Source organism: Geotrypetes seraphini, chromosome 6 (genome assembly GCF_902459505.1).
Source record: "Geotrypetes seraphini chromosome 6, aGeoSer1.1, whole genome shotgun sequence".
NCBI classification, from domain to species: domain Eukaryota; kingdom Metazoa; phylum Chordata; class Amphibia; order Gymnophiona; family Dermophiidae; genus Geotrypetes; species Geotrypetes seraphini.
In genome coordinates this window covers 160,819,590-160,844,551 of record NC_047089.1, presented here as the reverse complement: position 1 = coordinate 160,844,551, position 24,962 = coordinate 160,819,590, and the positions used below count along the sequence as shown (strand labels likewise).

Here is a 24,962-nt window from a genome sequence, read left to right as displayed (position 1 = left end):
ACACACCATATATTGACCCAATGACGATTAGGTGCGTAAAGCCAGAAGATATGATAATGTGATCTTCTGGTGGCGTCTCTGAGGGTTTAAAGACTGACATTGAAACCTTTTTTGGATACAAGGTATAAAGGGTGAACTAACTGTATCACCTTGGATAAATCAGTGGTATTCTCTTCCTTGTAAAAAACTTTTTCTTGTTATATATCAGCCAGATACATCAATCTAATATAACTGAATTCATTTTTTCAAATTTATAACATAAACATAAAGACTCCCACCAAAAGGAAAAGTTAAGCCTGCACCGGAAGCCTTCTCTCTGACGTCGCAACGTCAGAGGGAATGCTTCTAGATGAGGTGTGGGATGCGCGAGGAGCCACTGCACGTGGCTCAGTGCACACTATGGCTGAGAGGGGGAGGGAACCAGCCACAAGGTAACACTGGGGGCATCAGACCGTGAGCCGTATAAAACGACCAGGTGGGTCGGATGTGGCCTGCAGGCCTTGAGTTTGACACCTGTGGTCTAGAAGGAAAGTAGTTGAATAATAGCTCATTAAAAACTTGGGAATCAAAATATATACATTTGACCCAAGTAAAATAAGGAACGGAGAAATGAGCCATGATAGATGTGGTTCCTAGCATAACTGTCACATCAAACACGAGTACCTAAGAAGGTGACAGGAAAACCAAAGTAGCAAATCCATGTCATTGAATGTCTGTACACTCTTACATTCATTACCCCAAGAAATCGAATAAATTACTCCTGAGCCAGTGGCATCAACTGAAGATAAGGGGATACTATAGAGTTGAGAGACCCAACTAAACGAAAAGAGGCAATTTGCCTGCAGAGTTAAGGTGCTGAATAGAATCTTCTTAAGAAGCACTAGAAATACTTCTAGAAAAGTGGTCACCCCTGGTAAAAAAAAAAATCTCGCAACCGAGTACCCACCAGAACCAAGGGAGGCGCCGGCAAAGAGTCAGTGGGTGGGCCAGACGGCCGAGGGATTGGCAGAGGAATCATGCCCCTCCCAATAAAAAGTACTGCATGCGCTGAAAACAATGACCCAAGGAAGACCAAGAGGGTGGGAAGGAAGCAGCTCCTCAACCAGAGCGATATCTGCGGAACTCATGCAGACGCCCCCGAGAGTGCCACCCAAAGCAGCCGGACGAGCATGGTCTTCAAGCAGATGGGGCACTTTAGAGTCCATCAAGGTCTGAACCAACTTGTCCAAATCCTCTCCAAACAAAAAGGACCCCCGAAAGGGAAATTTTGTTTGTTTAGTCTTAGATATCGCATCAGCCGCCCAAGCACGAATCCACAAGGTACAACGCATGGACACTCTTGAGAGACATGAATTTGGCACATGTCCGCAACAAGTCATACAAGGCATCCGAAAGATAAGAGGCAGCCATCTCATTGTTCACCACCTCCTGATCCACCAAGGACCAATCATCAGACTCACAATCAAGGACACGTTCAGCCCACCGAAACACAGCCCGAGCCACAAGACCCCTACAAATGACCACCTGGACCCCTAAGGCAGAAACATAAAAATTCTGCTAAAGAAGGGCCTCCAACTTACGCTCCTCAGAGTCCTGTAAGGCAGAACCGTCCTCTAGGGGTACAGTATGCCGCTTAGCAATAGCTGAGACAGCACAGTTACTTACCGTAACAGGTGTTATCCAGGGACAGCAGACAGATATTCTTACATGTGGGTGACGTCATCCACGGAGCCCGGATACGGACAGCTTCACGAGCAGACTTGCTTGTAGAACCATAGAAAGTTTACGACTGCCGCACAGCGCATGCACGAGTGCCTTCCCACCCAGTGCAGGGCGCACCTCTCCTCAGTTCAGATAGCTAGCAGAGAAGCCAACCAGGGGAGGTGAGTGGGTTGTGAGTGACCTCCAAGCTAACCAAAAAGGGATGGTAGGAGTATTGGCAATTCAGGAGAATAAATTTTGTAAAACTGCCTGGCTGAAATGGCCATCCCGTCTGGAAAAAGTATCCAGACAATAATGAGAAGTGAATGTATAAACTGAGGACCAAATGGCAGCTTTGCAGATTTCCTCAATCTGAGAAAAGCCATTGATGCCGCCATGGCTCTGACTTTGTGGGCTGTGACTCGACTCTGTAGATGCAGTCCAGCCTGAGCATAGCAGAAAGAGATGCAAGCAGCTAACCAGTTGGAGATGGTGCGCTTGGAAATCAGATGTCCCAACTTGTTTGGATTGAAAGAGACAAAAAGTTGAGGTGCAGATCTATGTGGTTGAGCGCGTTACAAGTAGAAAGTCAAAGCACGCTTACAGTCCAGAATATGAAGAGCTGATTCTCCAGGGTGAGAATGAGGCTTTGGGAAAAACACTGGAAGTACAATGGATTGATTGAGATGAAATTCTGAAACCACTTTAGGTAAGAATTTAGGATGAGTACAGAGGACCACCTTGTCATGATGGAATACTGTGAAAGGTGGGTCTGCAACTACAGCTTGTAGCTCACTGACCCTGTAAGCAGACGTGAGAGCAATGGGAAAAAACACTTTCCAAGTGAGATATTTAAGATGAACCAAATCCATTGGTTCGAAAGGAGGTTTCATCAATTGAGCAAGAACAGCATTGAGATCCCAAACCACTTGAGGCGGTTTGAGAGGTGGTTTAAGCAGAGGGTCCACCACACGCGGGGTCTCCTGCGTCTCCTCCTCAAAACTTAACACCGAGGAGACTTGAAGATTCAGCTCTGGGAGCTTGTCCCACCGAAAAATGCGCACCACGGACGCATCCTCACCAGAAGATGGAGCCGCAGAGAGCCCACTACCAGAATCCGTCTCCCCGAGAGATCCTGGAGGTCTCTCCAAGGGTCCAGGTCTTCATCCATTGAAAACTGTTCCTCAGAAAAAAAAATCTTCATCCCAAGCCACCCGAGGCCGCTTGGACGAGGAAGGAGGGACGTGACTGGTGCTGAGGGGGACTAAACCGGAGTGGACACAGAAGGACACCCCCCCCCCAGATCCCCAGGGCGGATGCAGGACCCGCAGCCACTTGAAAGTAAGCCTTGCATAAGGCAAAAATAAAATCAAGGGAATAACCCCCTGGTGACCCAATGGGACCCACTGGCAAAGCAGAGGGCCCACTAGAAACCTGCCCCTGTCTTTCCAACACAGGGGGAAGGTCACCTGAGGCTGCAGACAAAATGGAGGTACTTCCCGCCAAAAATGGATAGGTTCCCGCAGTAAACAACTCCTCCGAGGCCTGTAGCAGCTGGGAAGCCGGAACTGTACCAGCCGCTAAAGCAGGCAAGCTGGCAGCAGCAAAAAGGGAACCTCCAGCAACATCGGCGGTAAGGGAATCATTTTTACCCTGACCAGCGGCGGCTGGGGAAATCCTTCCGTGGATGGCGAAGGAATCCCAGGCATCCCCGCTGTCAACTGCCGGTTCGCGAAGCACTCGTGAAGGAGAAGCCTAGAGGCCGGCACCAATTGCCGATGAGGCTTCCCCTTTGCGGCGGCCTGCACAGCGCTTACACAGGTCAGCCACGAGTGCTTTGTATCTGGAGCACAGTGAGCATTTTCTACTGGTGAATGTACTCATTGCGCAATACGTGACCTAGACTGTAGAACAAAAAGTACAATTACTCAGCACTGAAGAGATTCTTCAGACCGGCACTGCCTCAGGATTTTTTTTTTTTTTTAACAAAACAGACTCCACTGGCTCTCAAAGCTGTATGCCTTGCCTGTATTGGTGGCAAGGCTTACAGATGAGGCACCTCTACAAAATTTTGGGGAGGTGGAGGAAGGATGGGGAGGTGAGGGTCCCAGCACTAGACCCAACGGGTGTGACATAGAGAGTTGCACGGGGATAGAAATCCCACCCATCCCCGCCAGGATCCTCTCCGTCCCCACCCGTCTCCGCAAGGAATTACCTCCATCCCTGCCCGTCCCCATAAAAAGCAGCAATTACTTCTGACAAGATCATCAATTCCACAGTTTCTTTTGTGTTTGCACTGTTGTTTTCCTTGTGGAATCTCTTTGGTGGAACCCTTTTTTTGTTTTCTGTTCAAGTAATTAACTTATAAACCCCCTCTTTTACTACGGCTGACGTGTCCATTATATTATATGGAAGAACCCTGCTTCCAAAGCTTTCCATTCCCCGTGGGAGTCCCATTGGCTAGAGGGGGGTCCCCATGGGAGTCCCGTGGGCCAGACGGTAGTCCCTGTGGGAGTCCCGTGGATTAGGGGGGATTCCCGTGGGACCCGCCGGATTCCCGCGACCCCATTCCCGTGCAGACCTTTAGTGTGACACCCCCAAGGTCAGACGGACCCCCAAACAGGGCCCTTCCAAGCTCAGTCCGGCACCAGAACAGAGACCAGGAGCCATAAACAAATTCCAACAGCCCTAACAAGGGGAAACGGGTACAGCTCCCCATAATCCACCTGCTTGGAGACTGAAAAGACTGTTAGATAGAGGGAGGGACAGCTATTAAGTACTATAACCAAAAGTCTGGTCTTAGTGTCCACCTGCTGGTCATGATGAGCTATTACCCATCAGTAAAACTGTACCGGTCTAGAGAGTATTGACAAAGAACTAATGTATAGAGTGAAGACAGAAGTTTTGGTAAAAATGAAAGAATACAAATTGAACATTTTGTTTTTGCATAGATTTTTTTTTTTATTGTAATTTTCAAAATTATACATTATACAAAAGTACAAGAATGGAATTTATAAACAGAAAAAAGAAAGGAAATAAACTACTATTGTAGTAATACTAAAAACAACCAATAATTTCCATCAAGCCCACATTAAGGGAGATTACTTACCGGTAATTTAAACAGAAAAATTTACAAACATAATAAGAAAAATTTTGTAGTAATATACTTCAAGTAAATATTATTTGCAAAAAATCAAAATTCTCTCCTATAGATTATAAGACAATGGGACTGTTTTACAAAGTTGCACTAGCGGCTGCTGAGCGGTAACGGCCTCGAAGCCCATAGAGATTTAAAGGGCTTCTGGGTTGTTGCCACGCAGCTTTGTGAAACAGGTCCAATAGGAAGAAAAAATATTTCTCAGGCAATAAATATTTAAACTCAAAAATAATTTGCTGATAAGTTATGTTTGCAAGGACTAAAATCTTTACGGGTAAAATTGGAAAGCACCAAAACACTGGGAATCTAAGGTGATCAAATATACATGGAGAAAAAAATCCCTATCAAATAGGGTGATAAGAGTAGCATTATAGTGTAAAATAAAGATTTGCACATTAATCACGATTAATGCCACAATTAAAACATTATAAGTCACAATAAAAAAATTAAATCATGACTAATAATTAATTGTGTTGCATAGTGTTTCTCTCTTTTCTCCCTCTCACTTTTCCCTATGCACAGTCCAGCATTTCTCCCTTCCCTGACCAAAGTTCCATAAGCTCTCTCAAATCCCCCTTGGGTGTATCTTAAAACCAAGTCTTTGACTTAGTGGTGTTAGTGGCAGGGATGCTCATACACTAACTGTGGCCTTCAGCAGGGCTTTTCCTTTGACTGATCCTGCCCTTTCTGACTCAATTTCCTGTTTTCTCTAGGGTATGACAGGTCAGAGGGAAAGCCCCAAGGCAGGCCGAATGCAACCTATATCGCTGTTGCTGCTGGGCTGAGGACTTGATTTTAAGATATACTGGAAGGGGGGAATGGGTGGGGGAGGGAATTGAGAGAGCTTATGGAACCATGGTCAGGACAGGGACGCAAAGGAGAGATGCCGGACCATGCACACCTATGCTATGACCAGAGCAGGTATTTTTTTACCTGCGAAGGGGAAATGGATAATTTGCAGGTAAATAGCTGTCAATCTGAGTATAAAGCTTTGAAAATTGTGAGGGCAATATTTAAAGCTATTTTTGTACATAAAACAACGCTTTATGTGCAGAGATGGGCACAAGCCACTTACACATCCTGTAATTAGACTCACACTATATATAGTCTCCTAAAAGCAGTGCAGTGAGCACTAACAGAGACTGGTACGCACTCATTTGCAAAGGTACCAGTTTCTAGTCGTCTTAATCAAAGAGCTTAAGCAGACCTCCAAACTTGCAGCCACAATTTCTTTTATGTATAAAATTTACTAAAGTTATAGTTTACTGGATTTTTGAGTATTATTTATTCCTTGAAAGGATGAAAACACGAAGTGGGAGAAATTTTAAGCATGAAGATTTTGAATGCTAACTACTAAAGTTAGCTGGCAAATATTTTAAATTTCTACCCCTGTCTTCCCCCCTTCCACGGACTTCTGCTTATACCCCTGCTTTTAATTATCTGATTAATCATGCCATTAATCACAATGAAAATTTTTGATCAAAAAATGCAGTCCTGGGAAAATAGTAACAAACCAATTTCTAAAGCTGCTTTTCCCCTCAACAAGGTACCCTCAGATATTTGAAAAAAAGTTAGCATACTTGAAATTTTCCCAATTCCAATAACTAAGAGGTCCTTTTACTAAGGTGCGCTACCAAATAAATATGCATTAAGTGATAGGCAGTCCAAAGGTAAACAATAGGCTGTGCAGCATTCAGAGTGCACTAAATCCATTTGCGTACCTTATTAAAATGGCCCCTAAAGTAAGTTTTCAAGCATATTAACAGCTCTAAAATGTGGATTCCTATGAAGACCAAATTTTGCATGTGTATTCATAATTATAGTCAAAGTTCTCTTACTTAAGCAAGTCCATCAAGTGCCGTATAAAATCTCCTTGACCCAGAAGTAAGTAGCGTCTCATAGCATGCATGTGCTCTAGTAAATTGTAATTCTTATTGAGAATATTCAGTAGGTATTTGCTGGTTTCAAAATAAGCAGAGTCAATTTTTCCTTGAAAGGCATTTTCTAAATCTGTGAACAAGTCTGCAACTGAAAGATAAAGAGGGAAAATATATTTAGAAAAAGCCAGGATGTAGACAAGCATAGATATATTAATGTAGATACTCATCTAAACGCTTTGCAGAAGAAAATCATGTAATTAATCAATCAGGCTAACACACTTAGGGCTCCTTTTACGAAGGTGCGCTAGTGTTTTCAGTGCATGCTAGCCGAAAAACTACTGCCTGCTCAAGAGGAGGCGGTAGCGGCTAGCACGTGCGGCATTTTAGTGCGCGCTATTCCGCGCGTTAATGCCCTAACGTGCCTTCGTAAAAGGAGCCCTTAGTCCAAGAGTGGTGATTATCATAACACAAACTGAAAACAAAATACATTAGGTTCGCTGGTAGGATCTTTCTGTCCACTTCAATCAATTCACTATAAACAGATTTTTTTTCTCTGGCAGCAAGAGGACTAAGGGCTAGATTCTCAAAACTTCACATTAAAAACCGATGGGCCACTGTCACAGCCGTTATTGTAATGATTTCAAAAAGACAAATCATTCTCCAAAAAAATGTATATGTAAATGAGGATGGCGGTGAGTAACGAAGGTTCGCTAAATTTGCATGTGCACATCATTAATGAAAGAATAAATGCACATGCTGAGGGGAGATCCCCTGTGCTGCTGTCTCTGTCACACTGAAAGCAGGTGCTGAGGACCTGTAGCAGTTCAAATAGGCATTCCACACAAGACTCACAAAATACAGGGGGAGGAAGCCTTGTACTGGGGGTCTCGAGGACACCAGCAGGAACCCCCTGCCAGTCATCCTGGGCTCTGCGGCCACCACAATCTGCGTTGGCCAATGCATCTTCGGAAACCTTATACTGTTGTTTGTAACTTCCTGGAAATGTCCAGCTATCTTACACTGTAATCCGCTTAGAACTGCGAGGTACAGGTACATTACATAGTAATGTAATGTAATGGAAGGTGCCTCTTAAATTACCCCAGACTTGTAGGACTCAGACAAAGGCTGAGACAAAGGCTCCCACCCCTTCCCCATACATGGGACATGAATGTTCCTTGGCTGGCCATCCAGCACAAACCTGGCATAATATAGGAGTAGGAAGGCCTGAGGGGTCCACCCCTTTCAATTTTAAGTAAAATCAAGGGATTTTGAGGCAGATGGAGACTTTCGAAAAAAAAGGTTGTTTAAAATCCAAGATGGCCAGAGCCAGTAAAAAGGCCCATGTGGACATCCCAGAAATTAAAAAAATGTAAGGAAAGGGGCTTCAGAGGTGGGAGATCTAGGCTCTGGCTCAGAAATCTATAAAATTTACTTCTGGTGACCCCCACTTCATAGGCTTAATCACTGTGCCATGTGCCTGCCTGCTTCTGCTCAGGAATGCAGTTGGGATAAATGGAAAAGAACTCTGCCTCACAGGTTCGCCAGACAAACTTGGTCTTTGGGCTGCCAGTCGAACCGAAGTCAAACTGAGCCTCAACTCCCATAAAACCTTGTGCCTTGATAGGGAAGATGACCACGCAGCCAGCCCACTATTAATCCTGTTCAAAGCCAGGAAGAACTAAACAAAGTAGGGTAAATATATTCAATTACTGATATTCAATTCATTAAAATGCTATTCCAAGAATACCATAACATAAAAATTAAATATTTAATTTATTGATTTCTTTAATTCAATTCATATCCTAAAAACTAACAAAATTTATTTCATCTACATTTAAAAGTGTAAAGTGCTACTAATAACAAAATCATAGGCTGGGAAAAGCTACATGTACTATCTAAAACTTTAAAGTAGAGTCCATCAATCAATCTTCAAGGTTCTTAATGATGTTAAATTTTGAAGCCATTCAGGCCCAATGAAGCTTACTTAACTTGATGAGTCAATTAAAGTCCCAATATCTCCTTGAGTAGTAATCTGTAGGCTTCACCAGGCCAGTTGTTCCTTATATTAATGATCCAATTAGAAATGCTTAATCAGTTCTGAGGTTCTCTCTTCTTAATCCTTAAAGTTTTCCAGTTTTAATTACTATATTGTTCAATCAGCATAAGCCTCCAACTCCAACTGAGTTTCAGTTGAGTCCATCATCAGGGAGGTTGAAGATATATAAGTACTGAAATTACTTCTGATACAGATCTCCGGCTGAGCGTTCCTGCATTGGCTTTTTTAATGCCGTAGATAGACTGTAGACTTCCCTGTTCAAGTGGATTGTTCATTATTGAATGTTTATCAACTATTTAGACCACTTGGTAGACTATATTTATAGATCTAAAAGATATCATCATAAAAGGGAAGACAGAGCATCCCAATAGCAAGATTGCAATACAGGCCACAGTAGACCAGGTTTCCTTAAATACAGAGCAGGCTGATTTGAAAGATTGCAAATTATCCATGCCAACTGCTGAGCAAATTGTAAATTGATATGGCACACCAAAACCCAAAACAAGGAAAATGTGAAAGAGATATTCCTTATGTAGGTGTTTATTCAATTCAAACAAGTAGATAAAAAAATACATAAAAATATACTTCAATCATAGAAACATAGAAGATGACAGCAGAAAAGGGCCATAGCCCATCAAGTCTGCCCACTCAAACGACCCCACCCCCTTGAATTTACCCCCCTAGAGATACCACATGTCTACCCCCTTTCTATTTTTACCCCCTAGAGATCCCACATGTGTATCCCATTTCTTTTTAAAATCATGCACGCTGCTGGCCTGAATCACCTGAATTGGAAGTTCATTCCAACGATCGACCACCCTTTCGATGAAGAAGAACTTCCTGGTGTCGCCATGAAATTTCCCACCTCTGATTTTCAGCAGATGCCCCCTTGTGGCCGAGGGACCCTTAAGAAAGAAGATATCACCTCCACCTCAATACGGCCCGTGATATATTTAAACGTCTCTATCATGTCTCCTCTCTCTCTACGTTCCTCGAGTGAGTATAGCTGCAACTTATTCAGCCGACTCAACTCTCAGCACATCTTTTTGGTAATGTGGTCTCCAGAATTGTACACAATACTCCAGATGAGGCCTCACCATGGATCTGTACAACGGCATTATAACTTTGGGCTTTCGGCTGATAAAACTTCTACGGATACAACCCATCATTTGTCTTGCCTTTGATGAAGCCTTCTCCACTTGATTGGCAGCCTTCATGTCTTCGCTAATGATCACCCCCAAATCACGTTCCGCCTTGGTCCTAACTAAGGTCTCACCATTAATGATCCAATTAGAAATGCTTAATCAGTTCTGAGGTTCTCTCTTCTTAATCCTTAAAGTTTTCCAGTTTTAATTACATAGTTTTAAAACATAGAAACAAGATGGCAAATAAAGGCCAAATGGCCTATCCAGTCTGCCCATCCGCAGTAACCATTATCTCTTCCTCTCTCTAAGAGATCCCACATGTCTATCCTATACTTTCTTGAATTCAGACACAGTCTCTATCTTCACCACCTTCTCCGGGAGACCATTCCACGCATTCATCACCCTTTCTGTAAAAAAGTGTTTCCTTAAATTACTCCTGAGCCTACCATCTCTCGACTTCATCCTATAACCTCTAATTCCAGATCTTTCTTTGAAATGAAAGAGACTCAACTAATGTGCATTTACGCCATGTAGGTATCTAAACGTTTCTATCATATCTCCTCTTTCCCGCCTTTCCTCCAAAGTATACATATTGAGATCTTTAAGTCTGTCCCCATACTCCTTTTGACGAAGACTACACACCATTTAGTAGTCTTCTTCTGGACCGATTCCATTTTTTTAAATATGTTTTTAAAGGTGTGGCCTCCAGAATGGTACACAATAATCTAAATGAGGTCTCACCAAACCTCATTACAAGGGCATTTACAAGGGCATCAGTACTTCCTTTTCCCTACTGGCCAAACCTCTTCTTATGCACCATAACATCCGTCTAGCTTTTGCTATCACCTTTTCAACCTGTCTGGCCACCATAAGATCATCACATACAATCACACCCAAGCCCCACTCTTCTGTCATGCACATAAGTTCTTCATTCCCTAAACTGTACTGTTCCTTCAGGTTTTTGCAGTCAAAATGCATGACCGTGCATTTATTAGCATTAAATTTTAGCTGCCACATTTCAGACCATTCTTCAAGCTTTGCTAGGTCTTTCTTCATGTTATTCACACTATCCGGGGTGTCTACTCTATTGCAGATTTTAGTATCATCTGCAAAGAGACAAATCTTACCTGCAAGCCCTTCAGCAATATCACTTATAAAAATATTAAAAAGAACAGGCTCAAGAACAGAACCTTGAGACACACCACTGGTAACATCCCTTTCCTCAGAGCAATCTCCATTGACCACTATTAGACGTCTGTGTGGAACACTGTTGAAGCCATTGCTAAAATCTAAATACACCACATCTAGTGCACTCCCTCTATCCAATTCTCTAGTCACCTAGTCAAAGAAATTGATCAGATTTGTCTGACAAGACCTACCTCTAGTGAATCCACATTACCTCTGGTTCTGTAATCCACCAGATTCCAGAAACTTTACCATTCTCTGTTTTAAAAGCATTTCTATTAATTTGCTTACTTCTTCCTTACTTCCACTTTTGTGGAGAGGGATCATATCTGCCCTTCTCCAGTCCTCCGGTACCACTCCCATCTAGAGAAGCAATGAAAAGGTCAGTCAGCAGAGCCACCAGAACTTTCCTAAGTTCCTTCAGCACCCTTGGATGTACACCATCTGGCCCCATCGCTTTGTCTTCCTTTAATTTAGCTAACTCCTCACGAACACAATCCTCTGAAAATTATCAGGGTCTACCACTATTCCATCCCTATTCTTATTTGTCTTCTGCACTCCCGCTCCCAGTGCTTCAGCCGTGAACACAGAACAGAAATATTTGTTAAACAATTTAGCCTTTTCTTTATCAGTTTCTACATATTTCTCCCCTTCACTGTTGAGTCTCACAACGCCACTTTTGCACTTCTTCCTATCACTGATATATCTAAAAAATGTTTTGTCTCCCCGCTTTACCGTGCCAGCTTTGTTTTTTCTTCCGTTTGCATCTTTGCTTTCCTGACTACATGACCAACCTCTCTTAACTTTCTAGATATTTTGGGCTGTCTTCCTCTTTCTGCGATTTTTTTTGTAGTTTATGAAAGCTAAACTTTTTTCCTTTCCTTCTCAGCTACTACTTTGAGAACCAAAGCAACCTTCTTTTCCTCACTTGCCTCACAAAAAGGTCTGCCACCTTTAACTCCTTTCAGTTTTGCCCACTGCATTTCTATTCCTTCTAGATGTTCCCATCCAGACAATTCCTTGACATAATCCCCCATCCATACAAAGTTCATTTTTTTAGAAGTCTAGAACCTTAACTTTTGAATAAGACCTCTCTATACCCGTCTCAATATTAAACCGCTGCTCCTCAAATTCATCACCCTTTTCATGAAGTAATATTTCTTAGGTTACTCCTGTGTTTGTTCCCTTTCACTTCGTACCATGCTCCCTCAATCCTGAACTTCCTTTCAACTGAGAAAGACTCGCCCCTCTGTGCATTTATGGCATGGAGATATTTAAATGTCTCTCAAGAATACAAGTTGCAATAACAAAATATAAATTCAATCAACAATCAAACTGTTATTAGCCAAGTGGTGGGGATACTCCATGAAAAAACATTTATACTCAGTGGAGAAAAAGCCTCAACTATCAACAATGTACGGACGGCAACCCGGTGAGTTTTTAAGCCAGTCCTGCTCTGAATCATAAGCAAAAAACTCCACTACTTTTCAAATGTAGTTTTTCAAAACAGGAACAAAACCACCACTGTGCACAGAGAACCAAGAAAAATAATAAAAAACAGTTCACTTATCTTCATAGATGTCACTAGGAATGTAACATGTTCCTTACAGCGAGTAGATCTAACAAGGCTCTTGTTTCGCCAATCAATGACTGCGTCAGGGACATTCACATTCTCTCCTGCTCCATGAATTTCCCTGACGCAGCCATTGATTGGCAAAACAAGAGCCTTGTTAGATCTACTCACAGTAAGGAACATGATACGTTCCTGGTGACATTTACGAAGATAAGTGAACTGTTTTTTGTTCTTTTTTTTGGTTCCCTGTGCACAGTGGTGGTTTTGTTCCCATTTTGAAAAACTACGTTTGAAAAGTTGTGGAGTTTTTTTGCTTATGATACAGATCAGGACTGGCTTAAAAACTCATCGAGTTGCCGTCCGTACATTGTTGATAGTTGAGGCTTTTTCTCCACTGAGTATAAATGGTTTTTCATGGGGCATCCCCACCACTTGGCTAATAACAGTTTGATTGTTGATTGAATTTAAATGTCTCTATCATATCTCTAAGTATGCATATTGAGATCTTTAAGTCTCTTACCATATGCTTTAAATGACTACTGACCATTTCAGTAGCCACTCTCTGTATTGACTCCACCCTGTTTATATATTTTTGAAGGTACAGTCTTCAGAACTGTACATAGTACTCTAAATGAGGTCTTACCAAAGAATTATACAGCGTCATTATCATCTCCTTTTTCTTGCTAACCACTCCTCTTCCTATGTACTCAAGCATCCTTCTGATTTTCATCATCACCTTTTCTACCTATTTGGCTACCTTAAGAGCCTCATGTACAATCACACCTAAGTCCCGCTCCTCTTTTCTGTGCAAAAGTACTTCACCCCCTGAACTGTACTGCTCCCTGGATACAAGCTATAGGAAATAGCTGGGCACTGTTTGAGACAAGATGCTGGGCTCAACAGACTGTGGCCTGATTCAGCATGGCTCTTATGTTCAATTAGCCAACAGCAAGGTTTTGTTTTCCTTTAACCCATGTGGCATTTCTAGATTACATCCCCTACACTCAATAATGAGATGTATGATCTTATGAAACTAATACCTGTCAGCGAACTTATTGTTCAGATTTAGAAAATCTTCAAAATAGTCTTTTGTAAATAATTGGCTAGTTTAAACAATATACTGAATTTAAAGAAAAATAACATGAACAGAAAAGACAAGCTTCTACTGTCTAACTTGCAGAAAAACAACTGAGGATTTGGAAGACAGGCCAGAGGTAAGAGAGGAGGAGCAAAAGTATGCAAATGAAGCTTCCTACAAAAGTTCTCACAAGAAGGGATTGACAACCTGAAGGTTCAGGAATAGATACAAACGTGCAGTCTCCATATTTTCTAAAGCAAACACAACTAAAAAATACAGATAAAGTACACACATGGTTTCAAGGATTCCTACAATCCAGAACTTACAGAGTAAAGTTGAACAAAGAAAATTCAGAACCATGGTCCAACCCCTGCGGCGTACCCCAAGGATCTTCACTTTCCAACTCTCTTCAATCTCTACATTGCATCCCTCGGAACCTGCCTGGACAATTTAGGCTTAACCTCCTATAGCTATTTAGACGACATCACCATTCTCCTTCATTTTGACCAACCAACGTCCTCCATGACAGACATGCTACACAGGACAATTGAAGCAGTAGCAACATGGATGAAAAATCACAAACTGAAACTGATCCCAGACAAGACAAAATTCATTCTCCTCGAAAATAATAAAACCCCACCCACAACAAATCTAGTAATAAACTCAATCACATACCCCATACAACTTCTAGTTATGACGAAAGACAGATGCTGTACTACTATGCAACCACAAATCAACAAAATAATACAAAAATCATTCGCGGTCATGAGAAACTTGAAGCAAGTTCAAAAATTATTCGACAGAACACAATTCCAGCTCTTGGTCCAGTCCCAAGTCCTAGGTCTTCTAGACCAGTGTTTTTCAACCTTTTTACACACGTGGACCGGCAGAAATAAAATAATTATTTTGTGGACCGGCAAACTACTAGGACTAAAATTTTAAAACCCCGTTTCTGCCCCATCGGTCACCTCAGTAACTATAGAAAAATAGACAAATATAGTGCAAAATATAGACAGCAGATATAAATTCTCAAAACTGACATGTTTTGATCACTAAATTGAAAATAAAATCATTTTCCCTACCTTTGCTGTCTGGTGATTTCATGAGTCTCCGGTTGCGTTTCTTTCTGTCTGTGTATCCTTTCTTTCATTTCTTTCTTTCTGCAATCAGGCCCAAGAATTGTCCCTTTCTATTCCCTCCCTCTTTCCTTCCTATGTCCTTAGTGCCCCCCGGTGCCTCCTACCCATGTCCTTAGTGCCCCCAGTGCCTCATTCTCATGTCCTTAGTGCCCCCAGAGCTTCCTTCCCATGTCTTTAGTGCCCACAGTGCCTCCTTCCCATGTCCTTAGTGCTCCCAGTGCCTCATTCCCATGTCCTTAGTGCCCCCAGTGCTTCCTTCCCATGTCTTTAGTGCCCACAGTGCCTCCTTCCCATGTCCTTATTGCCCCTTCCTATGTCTTTAGTGCCCCCAGTGCCTCCTTCCCATGTCTTTAGTGCCCCCAGTGCCTCCTTCCCATGTCCTTAGTGCCCCTTCCTATGGCTTTAGTGCCCCCAGTGCCTCCTTCCCATGTTTTTAGTGCCCCCAGTGCCTCCTTCCCATGTCCTTAGTGCCCCTTCCTATGGCTTTAGTGCCCCCAGTGCCTCCTTCCCATGTCTTTAGTGCCCCAGTGCCTCCTTCCCATGTCCTTAGTGCCCCTTCCTGTCTTTAGTGCCCCCAGTGCCTCCTTCCCATGTCTTTAGTGCCCCTTCCTGTCTTTAGTGCCCCCAGTGCCTCCTTCCCATGTCCTTAGTGCCCCTTCCTGTCTTTAGTGCCCCCAGTGCCTCCTTCCCATGTCCTTAGTGCCCCCAGTGCCTTCCACACTTTGTCCCACCCCCACCCCAGAAGCCAGCCTGCCTGCCTGTATCCCTCCCTCCCTGGCCAAAGCCAACCTGCTTGCCTGCCTACCTCCTTCCCTCCCTGCCGTGCAAAAAAAAAACAACAACAACAAAAAAACCTCCCTCCTTCCTTTCCCCGGGTCGGCTGCTATCTTACCACCCTGCTGCTGCTACTGCTAAAGCCGACAGGAAGTATTCTTTCTAACGTCAATTCTGATGTCGGAGAGGACATTCTGGGCCAGCCAGGCAGCAATTGGCTGGCCCAGAACGTCCTCTCCAACGTCAGAATTGACGTTTGAAAGACGACTTCCTGTCGGCTTTAGCAGCAGCAGCAATCTTGCCGGCCCTGTGCAGACCAGCAGAAATTTCCTGCGGACTGGCACTGGTCTGCAGACCGGCGGTTGAAGAACAGTGTTCTAGACTACTGCAACATGCTCTATCTCCCCTGCCCTGCAATCATGATAAAACAACTACAAACAGTTCAAAACACAGCGCTAAGACTTATCTATTCACTGAGGAAACAAGACCATATCACGGCAGCATACCTCAACTCACACTGGCTCCCAATACAAGCAAGAGTACAATTCAAATTCTACTGCCTACTATTTAAAACCTTAAATGGAGGCAGCCCAACCTACCTAAACTACCGCCTTATCTAAACTACCTCAACCAGACATAGGAGATCCCACAAACTGTTCCCAATCAGAGACGTCAAACGAAAAAAACTGTACAATGGCCTTCCAGCCATACAAGCAGCAAAACTGGACTACCAACTCTCCAATTTCCTGCTAACGACTCCAGACTACAAAGCGTTCAGAAAAGAAATAAAAACCATGCTATTCAAGAAATCCTTGAAGACAAACTAACACCACAAGACTCATCCCAATTTCTCTGAAGCAACCACCTCTTCTCTTCAATTCCTCTGGAAATGGCCAGATAACTTCTTTTATAATCCGCCTTGAACTGCAAGGTATTGGCGGAATAGAAATCAGTAATGTAATGTAAAACAAGTAAAGCTTATCTAGACCCATCCTCCCCTTCCAGCTCTCGTCCTATAGCAAATATTTCTCTCCTGACCAAAATGCTCGAGACTATTATATCGACTCAGCTCTCATCTTACTTAATAATAATAATAATAATGTTTTTTTATATACCGCAGGACCGTGAAGTTCTATGCGGTTTACAAAGATTAAAAGATGGTACAAATTGAATGAACTTAACAGAGGTGAAAGATAGTGGTTAACAGTTCAAGGGAAGGGTCAGCTGTCTAGATACTTCAGGAACAGATATGTTTTTGGCGTTTCCTAAATTCCCCATAAGTGGAAGGCGTAGAGAGATTCGCCATTCTATTACCTTGCCAATATGGCTTCAGACCCAATTTCAGCACTGAATCCCTGCTGGCCTCTTTAATCTCAAAGATTCAACAACTTCAATTTTGTTTTAAGTTTGCTATCCTACTACAATTCGTTCTATCTGCGGCCTTTGATGTTGTCCACCATGATATCCTAATTTACCAACTTTCTGAGATAGGCATTGATTCCACAGTCTTATACTAGTTCTCGAAATTTTTACAATCCCGCTCTTACACTGTTAACATGAATGGAACCATGTCTTCTCCTTGGAGACCGCTATGTGGTGTTCCCCAGGAATCACCCCTGTCCCTTCTTCTTTTCAACATTTATATGTCTTCTTTGAAATTCTTCCATCTATCTCCCTTTGAAACTCTATTTACATATGCAGATGACATCTTTGTCCTTCTTGAGATAGATTCGAACCTCACTGAAAATATAACAGCTTGCATAACGAAACTCCAATCCTGGGCCCTCTCTGAATGAGTCCAAAACAAAACTACTCTGGCTTGGTCCAAAATTAGATCAGTTACCCACGCTCATTCCACTACTTTCTGGTCCCACATTGCAGATCGAATTCTCAAGCAAAGTTTTGGGCATCATTATTGACTCTATACTTTCATTTAATGATCATCTCAACTCTCTGGTAAAAAAATGTTTTTTAATCTTCAAATGTTGAGGAAAGTGAGATCCTGCTTCTGCCAACAATATTTTGCTATCCTTGTACAATCAATCATTCTTTCCAGACTGGACTATTGTAATTCCATCTAAGTCTAACCAAGAAAAATCTTCAAAGACTTCAGCGGATCCAGAACACTGCGGCTAGGTTGATCTTCGCAAAAAGCAAATTCGATCATGTTTCCCCGTTTCTGTCAAACTTCACTGGCTTCCGGTGATTTCTCGGATTCACTTTAAATGTACCTGACTAATTTTCAAGATCCTACATGGAATTCTTCCTCCCCTAATCCCACTATCCTGGAATTCTTCGAGACTTGACACTACCAGATCCGCCCACATACTCAAACTATCTTTCCCCTCATTAAAAGGTGTCATGTATGCAAGTAAATTAGGGAAATCCCTTTTCTTCAAATTCACTGAGCTTTGGAATAACCTCCCTGCCCCTCTGCAGAACCTAGGCTCATTCCAATTATTCCGAAAGCATCTGAAAACCTGGCTTTTCTCCAAAACGTAAAGCTGTCTATTTAAAATGTAAAGCTAGCTATCCTCTTCTTAACCTCTAATTTCTTATTATGTCCTTCCCTCATTTATTGAATTACCTGTAAACCGTGTCGAGCTCTATCTTTATGGAGATGATGCAGTATACAAGCTTAAGGTTTAGTTTAGTTTAGTTTAGAACAAAACACACAAGTTCCTGAGTAGTAAGTAGCTTTTATTCTGATATAACTTACCATCCTTTGGCGATTCAGCAGACTTGGTCACAGCTATCATTTTAGCAGTGGGAGTTTGGTCATGGCAAACCTGATGTAAGAAGTTTATAGATTTTCCAATTAGAAGGACCTAAGGAAATATCAGATCATCAAGACATGCTGTTACACTTATAAATGGCAACTATGCACAACTCCCAAAATAACTACAGTTCTCTCAAAAAGATTAGGACCCAAATGCACAAAAATAATTGTTAAAACCATGTGAGTCACTGTGGGGACGATTAATTGTCCAATATGAAAACGGCGATCGATGTTCAAACCACTTTGCATGCAAATTAGTTTTGCAGAGGTCTGCCGTAATTCCACCCCATCAGTCATTGGAAAAGTGACTGACACATGCGCAGAGCTGACAGGAGAAGTCCGAACAGCTGAGCAGCAGGGAAAGCCCTGAGGCAGCCTCCTGCTGCTAAGCTGTTTAGAGCTTCTTTCTTTTGGTTTTTTTTTTTTAAATGGGCACAGATGTGTATGTGTTACACAGGCACAATATCTATCCCCCCCCCAAAAAAAAGTTGTGCCATCCCCCCTGACAATGCTGCCCCCCCCCCAGAAAAAAAGAGAGGCAGGAAGGATGCCCTCTCCCTCCTGCCTTGGCCAGGTCAAATTGGTTTAGCGGCAATCATTAGATACATGGTGACTTTAGTGCATCCAGGCCTAGGTATCTATCAACAGACATTCAATAGGAAATGTACTAGAAGATGTTTTTTTCACAGAAATGCAACCTACTGAAATGTTAAGTAATTCTCCACCCTCAGTATATTACCCAGATAATGAAGCCACTTATTTCTACATACAAGACAGATCTGCTGCATTTTAAATTTATATTTAGAGGCCCTTTTCCTAAAGCTTGCTGCTTTTTGACGCCAAAAGCTGACACCGCTCTTTGAAAATGCCTTGGCGATTTTTAAGAATCCACCGGAGGGCTCATTTCAATGTTAGAGAGCACATTTGCATGCCCTTGTCGGAGACTGCTATAAACCTCGCTAAAGACAGAGATAATCCGTTGCTAAAATGCATGCAGGTTAAACCACCGGAAAACAGTTTAGCAATGGCGTTACAGTTTTGAGAATCTCGCCCTCAGTAATTAGTGTGCACTAAGCTTTTTTAAAAGGGCCCCTTTGTGTTTTTAAAGTAATCAGCAATAACCAGCATAAAATTTAGCCCTTGTAATGTACCTTCCTGGACTGATCCATGGTAATAAAAGAAGGGATCATTGATTTCCTCAGAGTATATTTGTCATGCCACAGTCTGTCCGTCTTCACTGTAGGATCAGAAGCTACAAAAAACTGGAGAGAAAATATAGCTTTGAAAATCTGAAAATTTGGTGTCCAGATGTATTTATATTCAAAATAATAAAATGTCTTTCACTCCATCCAAGGGCCTTAGTTTTCCTCTTTTCTTTAGATTTTTCTTACCACAATCTTTCTTCCTAACAAAGAAAACCTCTTATATAAAATCTCCTTATCAAAGAGTGAAAAAAAAAGCATTCACAAATCTGTTTCAGTCTTAGAAACATGATGGCAGATAAAGGCCAAATGGCCCATCCAGTCGGCCCATCTGCTGTAATTACTATCTCTTCTTCTCTCTAAGAGATCCCACATGCCAACCCCATGCTTTCTTGAACTGATACAGTCTCTGTCTCCACCACCTCTTCTGGGAGAAAGTTTCACGCATCTAACACCCTTTCAATAAAAAAGTATTTCCTTGGATTACTCCTGAGCCTATCACCTATTAACTTTCATCCTATGCCCTCTCGTTCCAGAGTTTCCAGAGCTGTTGTACTGCTATAAACACACTAAGCTGGAACTCCAATTAGAATAATAATAGATAAGCAAGCCAAGGTTCAAAGCATATTATGTATTCACCAGCAGATGCAAACACACAACTTGCCATTACACTTCTCCCTCCGGATTAGCGGAGGATAGGGGCAGAGCCGGACTGCGAATGGTGAAATACCGCAAATATCTTCTGGTCCGGCTCTAACCCACTCCCGCCTCCCTCCTCCCCGGCATCTCGGCCTTACCTGGTGGTCTAGCGGGCTTTCGGGGCAGGAGTGATCTTCCTACGTTCCTGCCCCGTGCAGATCGCCAATAGGAAATAGCTGCCATGAGTTCCCGTAGTCTCTCGAGACTACGACGGGAACTCCCCACAGCCATTTCCTATTGGCAATCTACACGGGGCAGGAGTGTAGGAAGATCGCTCCTGCCCCGAAAGCCCGCTAGACCACCAGGTAAGGCCGGGACGCCGGGGGGAAGGCTAAACTGTGGGGTTTTTTTCTTTTTTCCCCCTCCCCAAAAAATCGCGAATATGCGAAATCGCGATTGCCGAAACCGCAAATGGGGAGGGGGAAGTGTACAGATATTCTTAGGTTATACAACCCCATTACCCACATAATCCACTAAACAGCCAGATATCCATTTTAAAAAGAACCAGGTTAAAAAAAGAGCAGAGGTAACACCAGACATAAGCGTCAGAAAGGTTGGGGGGGGGGGGCATGCCCCTCCTCCAGAGCAGGGGTGGTCCTACCTTCATTTGTAGCCTAAAGGACATCGTTGGTAGCAACCAGTCGCATATGCTGCCCTGTTGTCAGCACCAGCGTCTTCTCAATACTGTGGCCTAACTTCTCTGATGTAACCTCCATTTCATCAGAGGCGGACCTGCAGTAGAGAAGAAACACCAATGGCAGCGGCAGGGTAGTATATGTGATTGGCTGTCATTGCCGACATCCTTTGGGCCACAAATGAAGGTAGATGGTGAATCAGGGTAGAGAAAAGTCAGGGCAGAGAGAGCATAAGGACACAGAGAAGGAGAGATTGACTGGGGGGGAGGGACGGAAGTGAAGAGAGCGAGAGAAAGAAACTGTGCAGAAGGCATTAAGTGTTGGACTCAAGAAGAGAGGAGAGATGTTAGATGGGGAGGGCAGAAAGAAGGAGAAATGTCACAATCAGTAGAAGGGGGAGAGTACAGAGAATGAAAGGGAGAGATGTTGGTTGGGAATGAAGACTGGAGGAGGGAATGAAGACTGGAGGAGAGGAAGCATGCAGAAGACAGAGAGAAAAAAATGTTGGACTGGTAGAAGGAGAAATGTTGGATTGAGAGGAGGCCAGAAAGGAGGAAGGGAGGGGAGAAGTGGGGGGAATTTGTATGCTTGATCCCTCTTTACTGTTGACCTCTGACACAGTCCAGAGTAGGCAAAACATGGCCAAGTCAGGTATTTGCTAATAAAAAGATTCAAGATTTTCATGGTGTGATCTACACATTTTTGTGTGTATCATCTGTGCTTTTGCTGTGTGTTGCTGTCCAAAAAAAGTATTCATACTTTATCTAACCCAGCTCTGAAAGTACATTAGTGAAAGATAATATGAATGAAAACCAAGAAGAAATTAGGTTCTTACCTGCTTAATTTCTTTCTTTTAGACTCTCCAGACCAGCACTGTTCACTGATGGGTAATAGCTCACCATGACCAGCAGGTAGAGACTGAGACAAAACTTTTGGCTGTAATACAAGTAGATATGCTTCCCCCATATATTGAGTCTGCCAAATAGCCAAGCAGAACTAAGAAGTAACAACACTCCCAACAGGAGTAACAACTAAAATAGAACAAGACTGTTGGAAATTGAATAGAAAAAAGCCCCTTCAGCAAAACGTCCCCATAGCTCGACAGCTTCGCCATAGCTGCTGTTCTTGTTTAATCTCCCCGATCGTAGAAAAATACTAGAACCCGGAGAAAAAAAAAATCACTCTTCACATGAAACTCATAAGAACAAGACAGACAGACAGGGTGGGGACTGTACCAGTCTGGAGAGTCTAAAAAAAAGAAAATTAACAGGTAAGAACCTAATTTCTTCTTCTTTAGCACCTCTCCAGACCAGCACAGTTCACTGATGGGACGTACTAAAACAGTACCCATCATGGGTGGGACCCCTGGAGGGCTGCCACCAGAACATAGAAACATAGAAGATGACGGCAGATAAGGGCCATAGCCCATCAGGTCTGCCCACTCTACTGACCCACCCCCAAGTCTACTATCCTAGGGATCCCACTCCTGGTGACAGGTTCCCTTGGCTTAACCCTCTAAGGGATCCCACATGGGCATCCCATTTGCTCTTAAATTCTTGCACGCTGTTTGCCTCGATCACCTGCACCGGGAGCTCGTTCCAAGGATCAACCACTCTCTCGGTGAAGAAATATTTCCTGATGTCGCCATGAAATTTCCCGCCCCTGAGTTTGAGCGGATGCCCTCTTGTGGCTGAGGGTCCTTTGAGAAAGAGAATCTCTTCTTCCATCTCGATACGGCCGGTAATATACTTAAACGTCTCGATCATGTCTCCTCTCTCCCTACGTTCCTCGAGTGAGTACAGCTGCAAATTTTTCAGCCTTTCCTCGTACGATAGGTCCTTGAGCCCCGAGACCATCCTGGTGGCCATCCGTTGCACCGACTCTACTCTCAGCACATCTTTTCGGTAGTGTGGCCTCCAGATTTGCACACAGTATTCCAAATGAGTTCACCATGGTTCTGTATAATGGCATTATGACTTCAGGCTTCCGGCTGACGAAACTCCTGCGGATGCAACCTAACAACTGTTTTGCCTTAGATGAAGCCTTCTCCACATGATCAGTAGTTTTCATGTCTGCGCTGATGATCACTCCCAAGTCTCGTTCTGTTGAAGTTCTAGCTAAGGACTCACCATTCAAGGTGTAAGTTCTGCACGGATTTCTGCTGCCGAGGTGCATGATCTTGCATTTCTTAGCATTGAAGTCTAACTGCCAGGTCGAGGACCAAAGCTCCAACAAATGTAGGTTCTGTGTCATACTATCGGGTGAATTGCCGTCTCTCACTATATTGCATAGTTTGGCGTCGTCAGCGAATAACGTTACCTTACCTTGAAGCCCCTGAGTTAGGTCCCATATGAATATGTTGAAAAGGAGCGGGCCCAAGACTGAGCCCTGCGGTACTCCACTGGTCACCTCCGATGTTTTAGAGAGGGTACCGTTAACTACCACCCTCTGCCGGGAAATGAACTTCGGATTCCTGAACCATGGAGAGGCGTTGCAAGGACTTCAGTGACCAGACAGACTCCATCTGACCAGCAGGGGTAAACGTCTTTTGACACCGACTAGCTCGCCTGCTTCATAGGGCTTTACACTAGGTAAGTCAGGGGAGGGTACCCACTCAGATACAAGTGCAGTAAGGAACAATCCTGACGAGGTGAGTCGAAACTCCGATTCTAAGTCCAAAGTAAGTGCCCCCATTGCAAACAATTCTCTAGGAGTCACACTACCCCAGGTGGGAAACTCCCCACAGGGACTTAGCAATCACGGGGTATGGAGGGCTATGTATGTTAATGCACACAGTTTAGGCAATAAAATTCTAGAATTAGAGACCGAAATAATGAATGCCGACCTTGACATGGTGGCAATATCTGAAACTTGGTTCACAGACTCTCATGGGTGGGATATGGCTATACCGGGATACAACTTATTTCGTCAGGACAGAGAGGGAAAGTCAGGGGGAGGGGTGGCACTATACATTAAGGAAGACATCAAAACTACCAGAATCACAGATGTCAAGTACACCGGGGAATCTCTCTGGGTGAACCTGGCCAGAGGCAGGGAAAAATGCCTGTATCCTGGCGTAGTATATTGACCTCCAAGACAACTGGAAGACAAAGACTCCGAATTAATTGAAGACATAGAGAATATCACTCTACGGGGAGACGCTGTTCTGATAGGGGACTTCAACATGCCTGACACAGATTGGAACTCATATTTAGCAACAACCAGCGGCAGCAGGAGACTGTTAACATCCATAAAGGGAGCACGACTCAAACAAATGGTATTGGAACCCACTAGGGCCCAGGCGATCCTGGACCTGGTACTCACCAACGGGGATAGCGTCTCGAAGGTCTTGGTAGGAGATACGCTAGCCTCCAGCGACCACAACATGGTGTGGTTCTACCTCAGGAAAGGTTTCCCTAGATCAAACACGAAAACAAAAGTACTCAACTTCCGAGGCACTGACTTCGAACGCATGGGAGATTTCATCCACTGGACACTGCAGAACCAAGCTACGACCGATGATGTGGAAGCTATGTGGTCATCCCTGAAATCTACCATACATGAAGCGACAAGCCTCTACATTAAATCAGTACACAAACGGCGGAGAAACAACAAACCCCAATGGTACTCCGCAGAAATCTCGCATCTCGTCAAGGAGAAGAAAAAAGCATTTATTTCCTACAAACGAACGGAGACTAGGGAAGCTAAACTAGAACATAGGGTGAGGTCTGCAGAAGTCAAAACGGCAGTCAGGGAGGCCAAACTTCGAGTGGAAGAGACTCTGGCAAAGAACATGAAGAAAGGGGACAAATCCTTCTTCAGGTATATTAGTGATAGGAAAAAGAACACAGACGGGATAGTACGCCTTAGAAAACCAGATGGGAACTGCGCAGAATCAGATTCTGATAAAGCAGAACTACTGAATGAATACTTCTGCTCGGTCTTCACCTGCGAGGCAC

The 24,962-nt window shown here is 43.4% G+C and overlaps 1 protein-coding gene across 2 annotated transcripts in view; it reads right to left on the bottom strand.

Annotated features, from left to right (window-relative positions):
- TUBGCP3 (tubulin gamma complex associated protein 3) overlaps window positions 1-24,962 on the bottom strand; it is a 323,260-nt gene that overhangs the window by 96,619 nt on the left and 201,679 nt on the right. Inside the window, exons 12-14 of one of the 2 annotated variants that reach the window (XM_033948055.1) lie at window positions 19,619-19,729; window positions 18,408-18,477; window positions 6,697-6,886 (exon numbers count right to left, since the gene is read on the bottom strand). In XM_033948055.1, coding sequence (XP_033803946.1) covers window positions 6,697-6,886; window positions 18,408-18,477; window positions 19,619-19,729 — 371 coding nt within the window. Of the gene's footprint in view, window positions 1-6,696; window positions 6,887-18,407; window positions 18,517-19,618; window positions 19,730-24,962 lie in introns of both variants that reach the window. The other variant, XM_033948053.1, reaches the window with a different exon arrangement.